Genomic DNA, 19,320 nt, shown 5'->3' with positions numbered 1-19,320 from the left:
CTTATAAATTCAAAAATACAGAGATCAGAAATTTGGTAGGAAACTGGATACTGAAAGGTTATTGAAAAAACAAAACAATAAAGCAAGCTACCTAAAATCCTAAAATGTACAATGCCCAAATAAAATGTTTACCATGCAACATTTTAATTTAAGCACTTATAAATAGTAGTTGAAATGAATTGATGCATTAGACTATATTTGCTACAACAAAAAGTAAAACTTCATAATAAGATTATGAAAGTGATTTTTATTATTTTGGTAATGGTGTCCTTTTATTATAGGTGATTAGAGATACAGAATGTTTTTAATCTGGTATAACAAATAGTAAAAGCTACATATTAATGCTGTGTCCTCAAAATCTATTTCAGTTACAACTATGTATTATAGTTGCTCTGTACGTATTAAAAGCATGCATGATAAAATATAAAAATAAGAAAAGGTTAAATAAGAAGTTATCCTTGAATTACAAACATCTACTAAAGTGTATCTTCTTATCACACAGTTGTGTCATAGCTAAAAATATACAAATTAATATATAGTGCTATGCAACTATTTGATCTAATATAGATCTATTATGAGAATATTAAGGCTGTAATAACATTTCACAGGTAAAGGCTAAGTTCTGAGACATGAAAGCTTTTTGATAAGCCACAAAACAAACCTGAGAAATCTTTTTGTTTTGGAAAAAAGCAATTTTCTTACAAAGTCAAGCTTTAATATGTAAGTGAAGCATTTCATAAACAATATACCTTAGCTATTGCAGTAACGTAGAATAGATGTTCTGACTTTAAGGGTAACCTCAAATACATTCTTTCTCTGGTAGAAGTAAAATGAGGTTTTCTGATTAAGCCAGTAATCTGATTACTGTAGCCCCCAAATTCGGTTATTTTTGTTTGCTTTGATTTTGCTTTCCTTCCTTTAATTAGGTTATAAACGTATGAAATAAGCCACGTAAGCTCCAAGCGCCTAGCTTACTCTCGCCTCTGTGAGCACAGCTTTCTCCCACAGCTGAAAGTGCCGGATGAACTGAGCCTACACAGCCCGACACAGATTATAGCACATCTGGTCCTGGTTGATTTAATGAGGCATCCAGATTGGGACATGATTGCTTTTACTGCTGCACAGCTCTGAAGCAGAGTAAGCGGGCTACGGCAGCCCAAAGTCACGGTTTCCACGCTGCTGGGGGCAGGGCAATACAGGTGCCAAAAACATTTAAATGTATTGGGTAAGCGTGATTTCTATAGTCGACTTTAGTGCCTTAAAAATACTGGCACAAACAGTTTTTCATCTTCAGGAGGTACAGCTATGAGATTTTATTAACTAAAATTACGTCAAAATGTTATTAATAAAAAGTCCCAAATTACAAAATAGATCTCTATGTTGTAGATTAAAAAAAAGTCTATTTGGGATTTGACATTGTCACATGAAACATCATTTTTCTAACTGTTCATGCTTCAAATTTTGTGCTTCAAATGAATTAATTTGGAATGAGTGGGGAGATATTTACCCATCTTTCTTCCTTTTCATTTTTTCACTCTTTTCTGTTACCACCCCCACACAACCATCATACACTCCTTCCTTTGTAACTTTGATAAAAAGATCCCAAAAAGCTTCATAAAATGTAACAAGGAGTCAGCTTTTAGGACACCGTACAGCTTCTTTGGGTTGTTTACACACAATGAAAGTACAAACTTCAAACTTCACTTTGTTCTTTCGTAATCTTCCATTGCTTTTTTAAAGGTTGTCAGGTGATTTACATAAACTGAATGTATACATTTTGTTCAAGCTTTATGTTTGTAGGTTACCAAAGTGACTGCTCAGTCGGCTGGCCATCTCAAATAGCACAACGGGTCTGATCAGCTCCAGTGGAACACAATGCCATCTTCAAAACAGCCGCCCAAGACTGTCTTCTAACTCTGACTTCCCAAAACACAGACATTCATGCTACTTTAAAAAAATCACTTAAAAGAGAAACTAGGTCAGTTATAATGGGAATTTCCCCCCTTGTTGCCTAATAAAGAGAACATCCAGATAATTAATTGCATTTTTCACTCTCAGGTTAAATTTCTCTGCCTTCCATAGGATAACGGCCAGATTTCCTCTAACTTCAGTCAGAACTCAATAATCAAAATGGCTTTAAAATTAAAATTTAAGCATGGCAAGAGTTTGGAATTTTAATATATTAACTAGAACAATGTCAAAAAGAGATTCTATATTATGAATATCATTTTAACAAATATATTGTAAAGTAATAAGGAAGATATCTCATAGATCCAATTTTGAGATTTTTTTCAGTTCTCATTCAAGCTCTGGACGAGAGAGGAGACTCTGCTTCAACTTGGTTTCCATGATGTCAAAAAACAGGGAGTTGATTTAATCAAGCTTGTTTCATGTATTTGAGCCAAAACTGGTTGAATTGGTTGTACTTTTAGATTTGCTATGACATTATGAAAGACATACATTATTCATCCTCTCCTTGACCCAAATAATTAATACTATTTAACAATAAAGTAGCTAATACATATTGCTTCTGAGTAAATATATGTGTATACATATTGAATACTATTTGTTGACTTTTATTTTAACCTATGAGACTTACTGAAATCAGTGCATTATAATCACATCGTTTAAAGCTCAGCTGGACTGGTAAATCCTTTTTTTTTCCCTCATAACTGAAATTCTGTACTTTGGCAACTAAGATAGATATGACTTCAGCTTGGAATTTTTTATAATTTAACAACTTATACTTTAAAATTCTTGATAAATCACTGAAACCCACTATAATCACTACATTAACTACTGTTAATTTCTATTTGAGCAAATGATTTTATAACTCATCCAAAGATGTGAGAGAAAGCACATCAGCAGGCAAAACGATAAATCCACCCACAGATACTAGAGCCTAACTAAGCGATTTTACTGGAAAGGTGAGAAGGGAATTTCTGGTCTTCACCTTTTCCCTTATCACCCTCAATCATATGTCTTACACTGAAATTACCTGCCTTTTCAGATTCAACAATATATTCGGAGCATTTGCTTAATACAGTTTTCTATGGAGATTTCAGCACACGGAACATCAATCTGGGATCCCACCCACGAAAGCACAATTCCTGAAATACCTCTTCATTAGGTAGTTTTATGCGTGTGCACATGTGTGTTTTAATTCCAAAGAATGCTCCCTCAAGAAATTATTATTACCAGCATTTCACATATGTATAAAAATTCTTTGGGCGCTTTACTCTTTGACTCCAAAAATCCTCCCGGAGCCCCTGCCTAGGCATGTCGTCTACAGTTGGTTTATGCTTACATTAGAGGCTAACTGAGAAAGTGGCACAGAGGAGCTAGAAAATTTTACTCCCCATCCCTCAAAAGTTGAGTAGTTCTAAAATTTCAGCTTGCTTCTGGCTTCTCACTGGCTGTCTTCCTCGGCCTGTAACTTTTGGACAGCACTATCAAGGAGCTCCATGGACTCCCTGAGGGTGACATTGATTTTAAATGACTTGGGTTTAATGGTCAGGCCATAATGAAAATCCATTTTCGAGAGCTCGTCTGGATTGGCCTTGATATTGCACTCGTGAGCCAGGATGGAGATGAAGAGAAACAGCTGCATCTTGGAAAGCTCCTCCCCGATGCACCGCCGTTTGCCCACTGAAAAAATCATCACGCTGCTGGCCAGGTCCCTGTTGATGGAGCCGTCCTTGTCCAAGAAGCGGGCTGGATCGAAGTCTTCGGGGTTAGGCCACTTCACTGGGTCATGATTCACAGACCACTGATTAACAAAAACCACCGTGTCCTTGGGAATGTGGTAGCCCAAGACAGAGGCGTTGGCAGTGGTGGCGTGAGGAATGGTGACGGGCACAAAGCTGGAGAAGCGCATGGCTTCATAGAGAAAGGCCATGACATAGGGCAGCTTGGGCTGGTCATCCAGGCAGGGGAGACGGTCCCTACCCACGACCTGATCCAATTCTGCCTGGACCCGAGCCTGCACTTCAGGATACCTGTTTGATTTTTAATACAGAGGGAGAAAATAAGTGAGGAAAACTAATTCTCCTTTCATCCAGAAAGCACATTACAATTTAATTCCACTTTCTTTATCTGAATCAGTGACTGAATTAACACATCAGGGCAAAAAAACCATCCAGAGCAGTTTCCCAGTTTCTCACTAAATTACAGGATGGATGAATTAATAGTTAAATTTCCCATAATAAGCCTCACATGGCTAATGCTTTCTTTCCTAAGTCAAAAAGAATCGAAATTTTCAGTCTGGAAAAGCACGATAATAAACGAGGCCGACTTCTCCGTTAGGGACAGCAGGCACAGTGCCTGGGACCCACAACACTTTTCAGGGGCCCATGAAAATATTTTCATTTCTTTTGAAATCAGAAGGAAAAAATGATCTTTTAGGTCAAGGAAATGTTTTAATATATAATTTTAATGTATTTATCTTTATACCAATGTAGTCATAAAATATAAATTTGAAAATATTTTAAGGAACAAGAGAGTCCACCAAGGCAAAAGCACCCTGGGTCGGCAAAAGTTAAAATGCAGCCGTGAAAGTGGATCCTTTTTGCCCTCATCTCCCTAGACGATTCCAGCAGACATACTGTTCTCATTTTATACAGAGATAATTGGTCCTGATAGATAAAGCTACATATCTTCTAAATTTAAGCAAATTCCCAATGTTCATGAGATTATGGCACAAATTATAATACTTATTTGGTGTTGGTGATATACACTATGTAGTGCAATCCTTTTGGAAAACAAAATCTTAGTACGAAGAAAGATCCCTAAGGGTAACCTCTCCCCACTCTTTTTAAACCCATGCCTAGAAATGTATTTTCAGGAAATAACAGGTAGAAAAATATCTAACCACAACAACAGCTGAAAATGTTAAAAAATGCAATCGTAAAGCTCAAGAAATAATTATATATAGCAATATGTTATTACGGCAAAATATGTAGCTATCAAAAATCACTCAAATAAAGTTTAAAAATGGGAAAATGTCCATTATGATAAGTGGAAATGTCAGAAGTGGAAAAAATGTAAATAATTATTGCAACTCTGAAAAAAATGTAAGCACGTATGCGATGAAAGTGTGGGTGATTTATAAATTGCTTCATTATCACCGTATCTCAGGGGTCTGCAAAGTTTTGCATAAAGGGCCAGATAGTAAATATTTTAGGCTTTGTAGACCAAACTCAACCCTCTCTGTCGCAACTATTCAACTCTGCCTTGTGCTGTGGTGTGAAACCAGCCACAGACAATGAACTGGCATGGTTCTATTTCCATAAAACTTGTATACAAAAATAGGTAGTATAATTTGCCAACCCGTCATGGTGTCTTTTCACTAAAAAGAAGAAAAACGTAATTATCAGCCATATTGAGTCGAAAGTGATCCAAAATTGTTTTATTTTCTTTTACTGCCCGATTCAGTTTCTAATGAAAAAGAACGAAAGCCTGTTTCAAAAGATAACATGCTTATCTGGGGATGCAAAGGACCTATTGATTCCGTTTTGGGAAGTCTTCCTGCCCTATTACTGACGTCTCTTTATTCCATATCTGCCCCTCCCTCATTCGTGTGTCTATCCTCTTAACACGGAAAAGCGATTTTAAATATACGAAAAAATTTATTTGTGAAAGTAGTTGTACAGTATCTAAGGAAATACAGATTGCAGTGGATTCTAGTAAGAAAAGAAGCTATCTTTGCCTTCCAATTTCTGGGGCGCCATTAAATTCAGCATCTGCCCCTTACTTGTGCGCCAAGAAATGACACAACCAGGATTTCTGGCCTCCCAAGGCAATGAGGATTTGCCTGGAGCAAGACATTGGCCCCTGGCGTATGGTTGCCAGATAAAATACAGGCCACCCAGTTAAACCTAAACTTCAGATGAAAAATGGCTAACCTTTTAGTATAAGTACGTACTGCATAAAATTTATTTTTTACTTGCTAAATCTGGCAACACTCGAGACCGGGAACCTGCTTGATTCCTGCACAGAGCTTCGCAGAGGTCCGCGATCTTAATCAAGGTGGGCACTAGGGACCAGCTAACCAACCGAGCCAGGCCCAGGGGCCAGAGAGGTCCGCGGCGCCTCCCGGATACCCTGTTTGCCTTTCTAGATGCTGCTCTGCCCTCGGTAAAAGAGATTGCTTCCCTGCTTTTTTACCCTAACACTTGTCAGACTCCTAGTGCGGCCGTTTCATAAATCTAGCACAACCCGCTGGTTTCTGGCTGCTTTCCTAAAGCTTCCTCGCCGGTTAGCTGTCCGCTGGGCCAGACCCTCTGGCCTCCGGGCCGGCCTCCGCGCGCTGCCTTTGCCAGGGAACAAAGCCCGGGCGCACCGCAGGCTTTTAGCGCCAGGGCTGGGCGGCCTCCCATGCGCGCCGAGCCGATTAGGCTGCTGTGTTTCTTTAACATATTTACTGCGTTACCCTTTCTTTCAGGACCCTTCCAATTTTGCTTCGGCTGTGCCAGGGAGGAAGAGATGAGGGCCAATGTGCCGGCACCTAAAAAATCTTGTTTTTCCAAGAGCTTTCTCAGAAATTTGTCCCCACTCGGAGAGGCAGCGACAAGATCAGAGATGCGGACCGGTAGGGGCACCGCTGGGTGGATGTGCGTGAACACAGTGCCTTCCTGAGGTGCGCTTTCGGGACGCGATCTCAGATTTGAGAGGTGGGGACCTGGGGCGAAACCCAAAACCCAAACTTAGGTAGCTGGTTGCGACCTAAGCATATTCTAGTCCCACTCCGCCTTTCACAGAAGAGGAAAGGAAGGCCCGACCCCCGCCTCCTGGAAGCGTTACCTGGTGAAAAGGATGAGCAGCCACTGCAGCGCAGTGGAGAGAGTGTCCTGGCTGGCGCCGAAGATGTCGGTGACAGTGCCGGGTACGTACTCCATGTCCAGCCGCGCGCCGCCGTCGCCCGAGCCCTCAGCCGCCTCCTTTCCAGCGGAGAGGATGAAGGCGTCCATCATGTCTCGGGGGGCGGCCCCCGGCCGAAGGCTTTCACGGTGGCTCAGGAACTTGTTGAGGACGAAGTTGCTGAAGTTGCGGTTGAGCTGCTCGAATTCGCGGAAGGCAGTGCGCACCGGGTTTGGGAAGAGCTGCAGCCAGGGCAGCACGTCCACGAGGCTGCCCGCGCCCACCGTGCGCCCGAACTTCTCGTTGTGGCTGAGCAGCTCGAGGAACTCGGCGTCGTCGTGGTTGTAGCGGCAGCCGAAGCACACGGCGCTCATAACGTTGGCCACGGCCACCACGGTCAGCGGCACCGGGTCGAGGAAGGCGCCGCCGGCGCTGCCGCGCACCAGCAGCGCCACCAACTCGCGCGCCTCGCCTAGCACGTGGCCCTCGAGGACGCGGCGGCTGCGCGGCTGGCGCGTGGAGAAGGCTCGCATCGTGCTGTGCGCTGCGCGCCGATGCACCTTCCAATGCTCAGAGTACTGGCTGAAAGCCAGGCTGTGGCCGCCGGACACCACGCGGAAAGAGGCGAAGGGCGGCCGGTCGGCGAAGGCAGCGCCCTGCTGCACCAGGGCCTGGCGGATGGCGCGCTCGCCGTTCAGCACCACCACTGGGCAGCTGCCCAGGCGGATCTGGAAGACGTCGCCGTAGCGTCGCGCCAGGCGCGCGAATGCGAGGTGCGGCGCAGGGCCCATAGCCGCCGCATTTCCGATCAGCGGCCACGCAAAGGGGCCGGGGGGCGCGCACCCTGGCTGTCGCCGCCGCTGCCTCAGCAGCCACTGGCCCACGTGCACGGCGGCTAGCGCCGAGAGGAACAGCAGGAGCGTGGTCTGCTGGGTGGACAGCGAGATCGGCAGTAGAGGATCGTCCAGGCTGAGGCTAGTGGCCATGCTGGAGAGAGAGGCGCGAAGGAGTGACACTCAGGTGTGCAGAGAAAGGACCAGGCTCCACGCCCTTACCCCCAGCCTCGGACTACCATGAGCTTTGGGGTACGGAGAAGGTAGTGCGTAAGTCAGGTCAGGGCTGGCTCACTGGAGAAGCAGCTGAACACACCCTTTTCCATCCCAAACCCACTCCCCAAAGGAAAAAGGAAGGGACCCAGCCTCCCCGTCCCCACCAGTCGCGTAACGGTTCCTGCAATTCGGGGACAACACGGTGGGCAGAGAAGCGGTGGCGCTCAGTTCTCTCTAAGTGCTTATCACCTCTGCCCCTGCACCACATTCCACCCCCGATCTTTGAGAACCTATCACAAGAGGTGGCTCCGCGGACAGACTGACCTGCGAGGAGGCGCGGTTTCCAGCGGCGCGGGACGGCGGGCTCCAAGAAGGGGCTGGGGCTTTGTGGAGGGCAAGACCTCAACCTGTGTGTCTCCAGGCAGTCGGAGGCCGGCCCTGGACACCTGCTGCAAGCGCTGGGAGCTTTAGCACCCACTCTGGAGTCTCTAGGCGTCGTCAGAGCCAGGGGCGCTGGAATGGAATGGGGACGGAGAAAGGTGCCTCCTTTGGCTAGCCCCGCTACACCTGGGGCCTCGGCAAAGTCGGGCTTTTCTCACAGCGTGGGGATTGAGATTGGGGGGTCGATGAGTGGAGTCAGTTTCCAGCTCTCACGCCCCCCGTGCGGCTCTGACAGCTGGCATCGCAGAGGCGTGGCCGGTTTGGACAGTCACTCCAGAGAGTCAAAACGCGCCATCCCGTTTTTAAGGTCTGTGTAGAGGGAGGAGGCAGCGGGACCTGGCAGGGCGGGGCTAGTGGGGGGCGGGGCGCGGCGACAGTCCACGCCGCTCGGACCCCCACCCGGCTTGCGGCACGCGGGTTGTCACGCGAGGCGGCCCTGGCGTGCCCAGAGGGTCTCGGCCAAAGAGCTGGCGGCTTTACCAGAAGCGGCAGCGTGAGCTTTTCGTTTGCCCCAAAACCGTTCTTTATCATAGTCACCTCCAATCGAGGCCGCGCCGTTTCCCCAGAAGCGCGCTCGGGACTGAACCTGCCCATCCCGCGGCGCCCTCCGTGGGAGCGCGCCCCGTGCCCCGAGCCTCCCTTCCCTCTCGGTGCCTCTAGCTTCGTTCCCCAAGAGAAAACCGCTCGCGATCCTTGTGCGCCCGAGCCAGGAAAGGAAACCTGTCAGTTTGGAAACGAGAGAAGTTCGCTTTGACCTGGCGATTTGCCTTACAGCCTCCCTATTGTACTTTATTTTATTATTTTATCTTAACGTTCGTGCAAACAAATCGGCCACTCAGATGACGCCCTTTGGCGAGCCAAGTTCTGCCACCTCGCGCAGCAAGATCAAGAATCCCTGAGAGCCGCCGCTCCCCCGCCCCGGGGCCCCGACCGTCCTTGGCACACAAAGGCCCTCACTGGCGGGGCGCAGCTGGCCCCGAGGTTTCCCGCGTAGAAACTCCTCCAGGTGGCACCGCCCACTGGAGGGCGCCGGGCCGCGCTGGCCGAGTCCGAGGCCCTTGGCGCGGGGCCCTGAGCCGAGCTGGGGCGAACACTGGGGAGCGGAGGGGAGGGAGCGCGCTCTGAAGCATCCTGGGGGGAAGGAGGCGGGGAGGAGGAGGAGGAGGCAAATCTCCGCGCGCCGGCGAACTTTGTCGGGTTGAAAAGTTTCCTCTTGTCGCCTCCCCCTTGCGTGCGGAGCTGTGCCTTGCGTGCGCGGCTTCTGGAAAGTCGGCTCCAGTCATATCCCTTGGCGCTTCTCACGGCACCTGACACGCCGAGGCGGCGGCGGGGGCGGCGGCCAAGGGCTGGGTGCGGGCCGCCACCACCCTCCGCGGCGCACGCACGGCCGCACCCCCAGGGCCAGCGAGGCCGCCGCCCGGGCCGCCACCGAAGGCGCTCGAGATGGGGACGCTTCCTTCCAAGGGGGAGCCGAAGACGCCCGGGCCGGGCCAACAGTAGTCTCCCCGGCTGGCTTCGCCCTTCCCTACTGGCTGGTACAGGGTATTTTCAAGAGCCTGGAGAGAAAAAGCCTTCTCCGCAAGACTGGGGAAAGGGCAAGCCCAGGGGAAGGGTGAGCTGTATGGTAGTTAAGCAGGTAGGAATTGTACCTCCGGGCCTCCTCCGGGGTCATCAAGGGTAAATATAAAAGCTGCACGTTTACCATGTGACAACCCTGTGCTTTGAGCTTTACCCGCCCTGTGAATCTCTGTTTTTTCCCTGTTTATAGATGAAGAAACGGGTTCAGAGAGATTATGTGACTTACCCAGGATCACACACACTATAATACAATTACAATCATACAATAGAATCTTTAATGATTCTTCTTTCAAGGAAATGATTGAGATGCTTGCATGGGCAAAGCGGGGTAGTTTTCTACCCTCCCCATCTTCCCTCTTACCAGCTATCGAGAAGTAAAGCTAGGATTTGAACCCATGAAGTCCCACTCCAGATCTATCCTACAAATTTATGCAAAAAGAAATCCCCAGATAATAGGCACAAATGCCTTCTTTCCTGCTTGCCTTTTTTTAAAAATGGAAGAATTTTTTTAAATAGTTTTTGTTTATAGAATTAAGGATTCTGAGGATCGCAAAGAATAAATAGCATGCCCACCTTTTGCAATTAAATTGGTTTTGAATGAAGGAGGGCCTGTGGACTGTGCCTCATAGCTGACCTTGGAATAACCGGTTTGATTTTAAAGAAAAATAAAGGGGCGTCTGAAAAGAGTCTGACTTCCTGAGGGATGGAAACCAACAATGAAATATCTGACCTGATAAGAAAAATGTGTTTTTGTACAAGTCTCCATTCAGTAGCTTTTGAGAGGTTCTCTGGAAATGATTTCACAAACTGTGATGGAGTACTCAGATCCAGGATGAAGTTAGTTTTTGAGTGCCTGGGTGGATAAGCATTGGCTTCCCAGCACTGTATTGGCTTACATATCCTTTGAAATGAGTTTCGTAACAGCCTTACGTTGTCCAGCTTTAGCAAGACCCTTGCCTAATAGTTCAAGACTGTGCATGCATCAGTCTCTCACTAGACTTTAATTTAGCAGTATCTCTACCAGCATCAGAGTGGATGGAGGTTGCCTTGAAACCAAGTAAATTCCTACCTTAAAAAGTACAAAACAAGACTGTTCCTAAGACCTCCTGTTTAGTTCCTGAATAATGCTATATAGTTTTTAAGTAAACTAAATGCGTGCCTTTCTGCCATAGCAAATAGTTCAAGCATATCTTTCAAGCTATGTGCCTTGGGCTCAGCTCCTGTTCTAGAACATGCCTTAAACAAGCTGAGGAACCAGTTGGGCAAATGCTGTCAGAAAAATAGGCCCTTATCCATCATGGCAGACCAAAATGACTTGCTGTGGTAACATCGTCTTCAGAATCTGCAGGCCTTAGGTGCTCCCAGGCTTTGTGGTGTAGATAGATCTCTGTTGAAGGGTGCGTCTGGTACTTGATGAAGACATAGTGTAAATCTGCAGCAGCCTGTGGGTACCCCTGATCCAGCTCAAGGTGGGGCCCTCCCTCTGGGGAGAATCCACACTAGGCTCTTTCAATATCACAACTTCTCCATCAAAGCCAGTATCTAAGGCCCAGGATCTCCTTTCAGTCAGTGGCACGGAATATGGGGTTTTTGCCCAATCACCCAACCAAATCTCAAACTCGAACTGTTTGGTGCAAATAACTTTTCAAAAGAATAGCTAAGCTAGAGAAAGAGTTTAAAGTAGAGGTTTAAAATATCTTGTCTTGTATCGATTCCAAAGAACAGAAATCCAGCTTCAGCTTGTTTAAGCAGGACAGGAATGCGCTAGCTCATGTACAGGGAAAGGTAACTGTGGCACCTTACAGGATGGAAGGACCTAGGGTTGCTCTCCCTGGTCTCTATTATGCTGGTCTCTGCTTGGGCTTTGTTCTGCAAGCTCCACATGGTGAGAAAGCTGGCTATAGGCAGTCTCAAATTAACCACCCAAGAAAAAGAGACCATCTCCCTTCCAAGGTCATTATACAGGCCCCTGGAAGGACTCTGACATGCCAGCCCAGCATCAGGCCACCCCTGTGGCCAGTGGGCTAGGTCTGTTATCAGAAAAAGAGGGACGGGGGCTGGAGGAATCATGCTAGGAAGCCAAAGATAACAGCTCTGTCAGTCCACATGTATCCCACCCCTGTTTATAGCTCTCTTTCATGTTGGAGGATAACCCCGACCTATGTTTATTAGTTTGAGTCAGCAAAAGAGATAGATACATTGTGCCTGAGCCAAGAAAGCTCGGCCCTATATCATCAAGCTAGAAGTTGGTTTTCTTCATGGGCTTTCTCTCTAGCCTAATTCCTATTTTATGGGCTCTTCCAGGCCCTCCAAACACACATACACACATGCACTGAGAGGAGAGTGGAATAGAAACAGCAATCTGGCAAGTCCTTGATGAGTGGGTTGGGCAGGAATCAGTAATCAGACACATGTTTGTAGGCAGGAGAAAGAGGAATAGGAGACACAGCAAGTATCCACGGTTACTAAGAGCATGGCGGAGAAAGGAACTGTAGGATATTGCACGTCATGTGCTGGGAATTGAGAGAATTCTTAGGAGTTAATACCAAAACTGTGCGCCGAACCTCACTTGCTTTTGCTTTCTTCCCTCTGGTAATACACAGGCTGAGAACCACAGAGCTAATCTAAGCAGCTATCATTTGTAGGATGAACCATTATCTTATATACTAATATAAAGGCAGGGGGGCTGCCAAATGTGTTTACGCTATTGATTGTAAGACACATTCTGATTGCAGAGCTGTTAAAAAAATTTTTTTAAAGTGTGTTTTAGAGTCAACAAAGCAGTATGCTCGCCAGCAATGATCCTCTAGATTCTCTACCTTTGTGTTAAGCAGCCGTGGTCCTGAGCTTTCTTGGATGGGGCAGTTGAGGCCTGGAGAACTACATACCAAAGCCATCCCCCCTTCTGTGCATATTATTTGATGTGGACAATTGAGGTTTTCTCAATCTTACGTAAAGTGTAGGTAGAAGCTGCTTTGGAAGAATTTGCTAATTTTATCAACCTAAGTAAATCTCAGAAAAAGACAGTCACCTGCTAAATCGTTGCAGCTTAAGACAAGTTTCTTAGCCCTGCCCGCTTCCAACCTGATTGCCCCAAGCTCTTTCCATATAGTCTGGTGTTAGTGAAAGCCACAGAATGACACTGTATTGTTCCAGTGTCCCATTAAAATACTTTCAATCTCTGCACCTTACTCTCAAATGCTTCAAGGAAAAAAGACAGGGAAAGAGAGAGAGAGAAAAGAAAATAATAAATCAAACGTGGTAAAATGTTCATAATTGGAAAATGTGGGTAAATGAGAGTTCTTTGTGATGTTCTTGCAATTTGTCTATTAGTTTGAAATTATATCAAAATTAAAAGTTACTAAAAATAAAAAATAAGTGCATAAGAAATATCTTCCTAACACTATGATCATACATCGTCCTCTTGGATTTTATTGGTAGTCTCTTATATGAAAGGACCATGAAAAGCCCCTGGGATTGATGTGTCATTCAGTGGCCTCCATCTGGTCCGTTGCTCCTAGAGTTCGGGGCTGAGGAGTCTGTGCTCAATGGCAGTACTTCTCCTCATCCCGATCTGATAAAACCTTTACCTTCTTTGCTCTCCTTGCTTTTTGATTGGTTTAACTGGATCTGTGTCTTTTATTGTAAGCCTCCTTCAATTCCTTCTGAAAATCGAAGGGATGTATGTAAACAATACCCTGCCCTTCGTTTCACCGTGTCCTTGTTTTAAGGAGAGAATCCACTTAAGTCTGAGGTGCTTCATAAGGGCAGCATGGCACAGCTCTCTAGTTGCTTCTTCCTACTTCCTGTAGTTTCCATCCTTCTCTGCCTTTTTTCTTCCCCTCGCTCTTCCTTTCTCCTTCTTTCTTCTCTCCCATTCTCTTTCACTCCCCATTTCCTTGGGTTCATTCTTTTTCTCCCTCACCTGCATTGCCTCAGAGACCCCCATTCTCTTCTCAAGCTGCCCCATCTCTGCTCGCTTCTGTCTCCCTTTCTCTGTACGTTTCCCTGCTGACCTTTTGTCTCTCACAGAAGACTAAAGAACAGGGGAAGAGCAGAAAAGAAAAGTGAGAGTGAAGAAAGCAAGAAAAGGAGTCAGGAAGATGAACAACAAAGAAAAGAAAAAGGAGCAAAAAATCCAGCGCTGGGGCTAAAAGAAACTCAGTGATCAGTCATTTAGTCCAGTCTCTCAGCCAACACGTGGATCCCTCCTGCTCTATATTTGTGGGGTGAAGCTCTCACTAACCCAGCACAGCGAAGATTCCATAGGAATGGAAGGGACATCAAGGTCTGTGGTTGCTTCTGCACATTTGTTCCCTGGGCTTTGACTACCACCCCATCTGGTTCCTGAGACTCGCCTTTCTAACAGTGGAACTGGGAGCTGCTGTCCTCTACTTTGGTCAACAGAGAAAAACTTTACTTTCCTAATTCTTTGATCAAGCTCAGAAAATCTTTAGGCAGATGAAGAATATTGTTCTTCGTTTCATTTCCTAAAAATAAATATTTACGAGGTTACCAAGAAAATGCATAAAGCAACAAGTAAAGTACAAAAAAAAAAAAGACAGAATGTACATTTGCATTCAGATAAAGCACAGCATCCAGCCATGGGAAGGACTGGAAGGACTGGTAGACCTTCCAGATTTAGGATGGATTCCTGGCTGAGGATTTGGATTCCAGTCTTCTTTTTCTCCATTAACCTTTATGTTTTTAGGGTTAAATCTGTATTCCCTCACAGGTGTCCTTCTCTTTCCACAAAGGGATAAAAATTGAGGTCAAAACCTATGGTCACATCCAGGGCTTGAGAACGTAATTGGTAGTTAAATAACTTGAGTGGTTATTCCTCCCCTACGCATTCTCAGAAGACAACACGAGGACTGGATAATTATATATTGGCTTTTTGACCGTTGACCTCCAACAGGATTTTTCCATTCTACAATGAAGTGTTCATGTCTCAGCTATGGCCTTTCTTGTTGTTGGACTGCTCTGGTTAGAAAGCTCTAGATGTTACGAGGTTCTTCCGAACAGTAAGAAAGAATCTGGAGTGAATGTTCTTGTCTTCTGCTGAACTTAGAGCTACCCTTGGGAGCGTCATAAACCAAGACTAATTTCCATCTCGTGTAACGGTCCTTCGCATGTTTGAACATGGCTATTGTGCTGATGCCGAGACATCCTTCCACCAACTAAGAAATGCCCCGGTTCCTTTAGTCATTCTTTGAATAACTTGGTTCTAGAACTTTATCCAGCTTATCTGTGCCTTCTAAACAATGTAGTTTTTCAATATGCCTAAATATGTACCTAAAACTGATACCCCTAAGGTGACACCTTATCCGGCCCAGAGGGACATAGTTACTTCCCATCAGCCATGCCGTGTTTCTTTTAATGCAAACTAAGTTTTTGGACTGTTTTAACATATCTCACTGTTGTACCCATCCTAAGCTTGTGATCAACTAAAGTCTTCATCTTTTATTGTAAGACTTGATACCATTCTGCATCTTTAATTGCGCTTGTGCAACTGACTGAAGAAAAACTAAATATGAGATTTTACGTTAATTCTTATTAAATGCTTCTTGGGCTTTGGGTCAGTATTCCAGCCCATGGAGACCTTGTTGATACTCCTGCTGGCCCTGAGGGTCAGAGACCTGAACAGGAGGAGGAAAACAATATGGGGAAAGCATGTCAAGTGGCCAAGTAACCACTGGTCTACTCTGGACTACTCCTAGGCCAAAAATTTTTGGACTGTGGTTTATATTATCTATCCACATTATTATATATCCACAGCATTTTATGTATATATTATAATATATTACTTTTCTGTTTGGGGCAGATATAAATTCTTAAAATACACAATGTAGTACATAAATTGACTAGTTGCAAAAGATTCAGTCAGAATATAAGAATATGCAGAAAAATGGGAAAGCCCACACTCCCACCCCTTCTCAGATATAATCACGGGAACCATGTGCCTTCTATTTATGTACGTGCGTATATTTGATTACACATGTATGTATCTGTAATACAAATGAGATCATAGCAGAATTACTGTTCAGTACTGAGGGGCTTTTTAGCTTAACAATTATCTTGGGGACCTCAACAGAAAGTATAGAGCTACCTCATGCTGTTGCATAGTATGACTAAACATAATTTATTTAATATTTCTCTCAGATGGTCGTTTGTGTTGTTTCCAACTTATTACAGACTTCACTGCAGTGACTTCACTTCTGTGCAATTCTCTATACATTTGCAAGTGTTTCCCCAGTAAAGATGCTTGAACCAAGGGGATATGCATTTTAAAGGATCTCGATACCACTTCATTGTCTTCCAAAAAGACACACCAGCTTGTATTCTCATGAGCCGCGGGTTTTGTACCAAGTAGCATGTGCCTAAATACTTTTCCTTCTATAACAAATCGGTGCTTTGATTTAGCTTTGCAAATGTAGAAAGAAAACAAACAAAACAAAAATATTACTTGTCTTTCAGACCTTACTCCACACTTTAAAGAATATGTTTCCTTGTGTTTAGATTGTCTCCTTTCTTGACAGATGAGGGAAATCCCCAGACTAAAGCCAGTAAGATGTTAGGAGGGAACATTCTGGATCTCCACATCCCTGTGGGAGACATCACAGAAACCAAGGTGAGAGAGTGACTTCAGCGCCTCAATAACCCCTCTGAGATGATGACAATTCTTTACAGGCCCTTAGGCACAGACTCAAATGCCTTTTGGGCTTGTCTAATCCTCCACGGGAGATTAAAAGCAATAAAGCCAGCATACCACAATCATTAAGAGTTTGGCTTGTGAAGCCAGGCCTCTTGGATGTGAAACCCAGCTCTCTTATTCCTAAGCAGTACCCTTGGTCATGTTATGTAACTCTGCTGAGCCCAGGTTCCCGCATTGATACAAGAGGGATAATAACATCACAACCTCAGGGAGTAGTTGTAAGGACTAAATGAGACATTGTGAGGAAACCAGTTAGTGTAGTTGATGGCAGAGTGAGCCCTCAATCAAAGTTAGCCATTATTATTATTATTATTATTATTGCTACTACTACTACTAAGTCTTTATTCCTGTCCACTAAAGTCAGAGTCGTGCAAGAATTTGGACCTCAGAGGAATAAAGACATTGTCTGCTTGGTTCAGGGTAATGGCTCCCAGGGTGACACACCTGCAAGGTGACACACCTGAAAGCCTGAGGTGACACCAATCACCTCCTCCTTGTCTTTCTGAGGCAGTGCTTTGAGTGGTTAGTAGGACCGCTGCAGAACCAGCCAGGGTCCGGATCTGGTTCTACCACTCAGAGTCGAGTGACTTCAGTTGCTGTAGAGTGAATCCTCTGGGTCCAGTTCACACTTAGGTGAAATGGAGATAATACCAGTCCCTATTTCACAGTCGTGGTGTGGACTAAACGAGCGAATACGTGTAAAGCTTTTAGAACAGTGCCTGGCACCTGGTTGGGGCTCAGACAGCATCAGCCATTCTGGTGATTCTGTAGGAGGCCATTTGCCACTGCCTTTAAAAGGCTGATCTCAGAGCCATCTGCTCTTGGCAGAAGGGCTCAGCGCCAATAACCAATTGGTGTTTTTCCTCCAGCTCCCAGATGGCAGCTATGTGGTTCTTCTTCCTCACCTCATTTCACCTCACCCGGATATGCTCCACCTCAGGACCCTTAGTACAGAGGCAGTTTTTTAGGCAGGAGGATGCCACGTTCCCAAAAGATCCAGGGTGAGGCCAGGCTGGGTTCCTTCTCCAAGCAAGGCTTTGGGCCAGTTCCTCTGTGGCTTTCTTGAGTGCTTTGCAGCCCTGCAGTAATGAGGCTCCAGGACAACACTCATGCAATTCCCTGCCAAGGAGAGTTGAGAAAACAACCCTCTACAAAGTGTGAATGGGAGAGAACTCAGGGAGTGCTGTCATGAGGCCTCGCAGTGATTTGTACAGATGAAGCAATGCTATCAACTTCCCAGAAGATACCGCCTTCTTTTCTTACATTACAGGTCTGGGTGATAGTGGACTGTGGCCTCAGACCTGGGGCATATGCACGTCTAACAGCCACACCAGAGAAACTGAGGCCCTCTTGGGAGCCTGTACCCGAAGGCAGGACAGGGAAGCTCTCAGCTCTCCTTTCTTAAATACCAGGAAGGAAATTGTCCAGAATACTCCCCCATCCAAAAGGGAAAGTTAAATTCAACAGTCTGTACTTTGGTGGTGACTAACCTCTATTTTTCCTTTTCTCATTGTGCTGAGTCAGTCCCTGGCGGCTTATTCATTTTAAGGGTTTAAATGCAGAAGGAAGGAGGGGCTTGTCAGTTTCTGAACCTTGAAAGCAGGGTATCCTGGCCTGTTTGGGTGTGGCTTGGGCCTCTTACCACCAGCTGTTCCTGCAGGCACCTTGCCCTCCGTCAGTCCGCTACTTCAGGGACTTGCAGATGCAGTAAGGATGTCACTGAGCCCTGAGCTCCCAGGTTACCAGCGCCACACCCCAATGGAATACCTGGGGCAATAGGGCAAAATGGAAATCTACGTGCCCAGCGAGGACACACGAGGGACTCTGGACTAGCAAGAGCCCTCTTTTATTTTCTTTTCTTTTTTACTGCTAGGCTCTGAGTACAATACCTGAGGCTCCCTGAGGCAGATCAGAGAGGTGAAAATCAAATTACACATAGCATTTAATTTAACAAGGAATAAACACACCATCAATTTTTAGTGCCACGTGCAGAGGACTGTGCCCAGCTACACAGGGGACGATCCTCCTCTCTGATGTTAGAGTCAAAAGGCCGGGGCCCGTGGCTCATGCTCCTCTGCTCTCTTAGCATGCCTAACACCACAAAGCAGGCTGGGACAAAGAAAGGAAAGGAGCTAGTATTCCCCCCAGGTGCCAGTGCTGTATTCTATTCTTTACAGCTACTATTTCACTTACTTCTCCAATCATCCTAAAAGTATTGCTATTTTTAGCCTACTTTACATATAAGGGGATTAAGGTTCAGAGATGGTGAACTATTTGCCAAAAGTCACACAGGTTGCAAGTGAGGGGGCTGAAATTTGAACTCAGCTCTGCAGGCTCCAGAGCACATCCATACCCAGCAGTAAACACTTGTTAACTTATTGCCTATCATCCTGAATCTTAAGAAGCACCCCCCTCCCCCCCCTTCTAACTCTACACTAAGTACAGACTTCTCTGGCACTTTTATGTCTGTTAAGGACCTGGGTGACCCCAAGTCTCTCCCAGCCAGGAGAGCTGACTCCCACCAGAGGGCCCAACAGGCAAAGCCATCTTGGTTCCAGGGCTGGGTGTGGCTGCAAACACCACCCTCCCCTCCCCAGGGAGAGTGTCTCTGGTAGCTGCCCAGCACAACTGAATCTCTGTAATTTACACTCCAATCTTGGGAAGGTTTAGAAAATGTTC

General features: G+C 45.7%; 1 protein-coding gene and 1 long non-coding RNA gene across 2 annotated transcripts; one reads left to right on the top strand and one right to left on the bottom strand.

The window, feature by feature from the left end:
- Positions 1 to 227: 227 nt before the first annotated feature.
- On the bottom strand, positions 228 to 9,356 carry CYP1B1 (cytochrome P450 family 1 subfamily B member 1). The gene is made up of 3 exons (XM_001499765.6): positions 8,232 to 9,356; positions 6,802 to 7,845; positions 228 to 3,998 (listed from the first exon to the last, which is right to left on the bottom strand). Exons 2-3 carry the CDS (start codon positions 7,842 to 7,844, stop codon positions 3,410 to 3,412), a joined length of 1,632 nt encoding a protein of 543 aa, XP_001499815.2. The 5' UTR covers position 7,845; positions 8,232 to 9,356; the 3' UTR covers positions 228 to 3,409.
- A 143-nt stretch (positions 9,357 to 9,499) lies between these two features.
- Positions 9,500 to 15,398, top strand: LOC138917884 (uncharacterized). The gene is made up of 2 exons (XR_011426479.1): positions 9,500 to 9,984; positions 13,959 to 15,398. It is a non-coding gene; the product is annotated as an uncharacterized lncRNA (long non-coding RNA).
- The last annotated feature ends 3,922 nt before the right edge of the window (positions 15,399 to 19,320 follow it).

The sequence above is a fragment of the Equus caballus genome, chromosome 15 (assembly GCF_041296265.1).
Source record: "Equus caballus isolate H_3958 breed thoroughbred chromosome 15, TB-T2T, whole genome shotgun sequence".
NCBI classification, from domain to species: Eukaryota; Metazoa; Chordata; class Mammalia; order Perissodactyla; family Equidae; genus Equus; species Equus caballus.
This window is presented reverse-complemented; position numbering and strand designations above follow the sequence as displayed.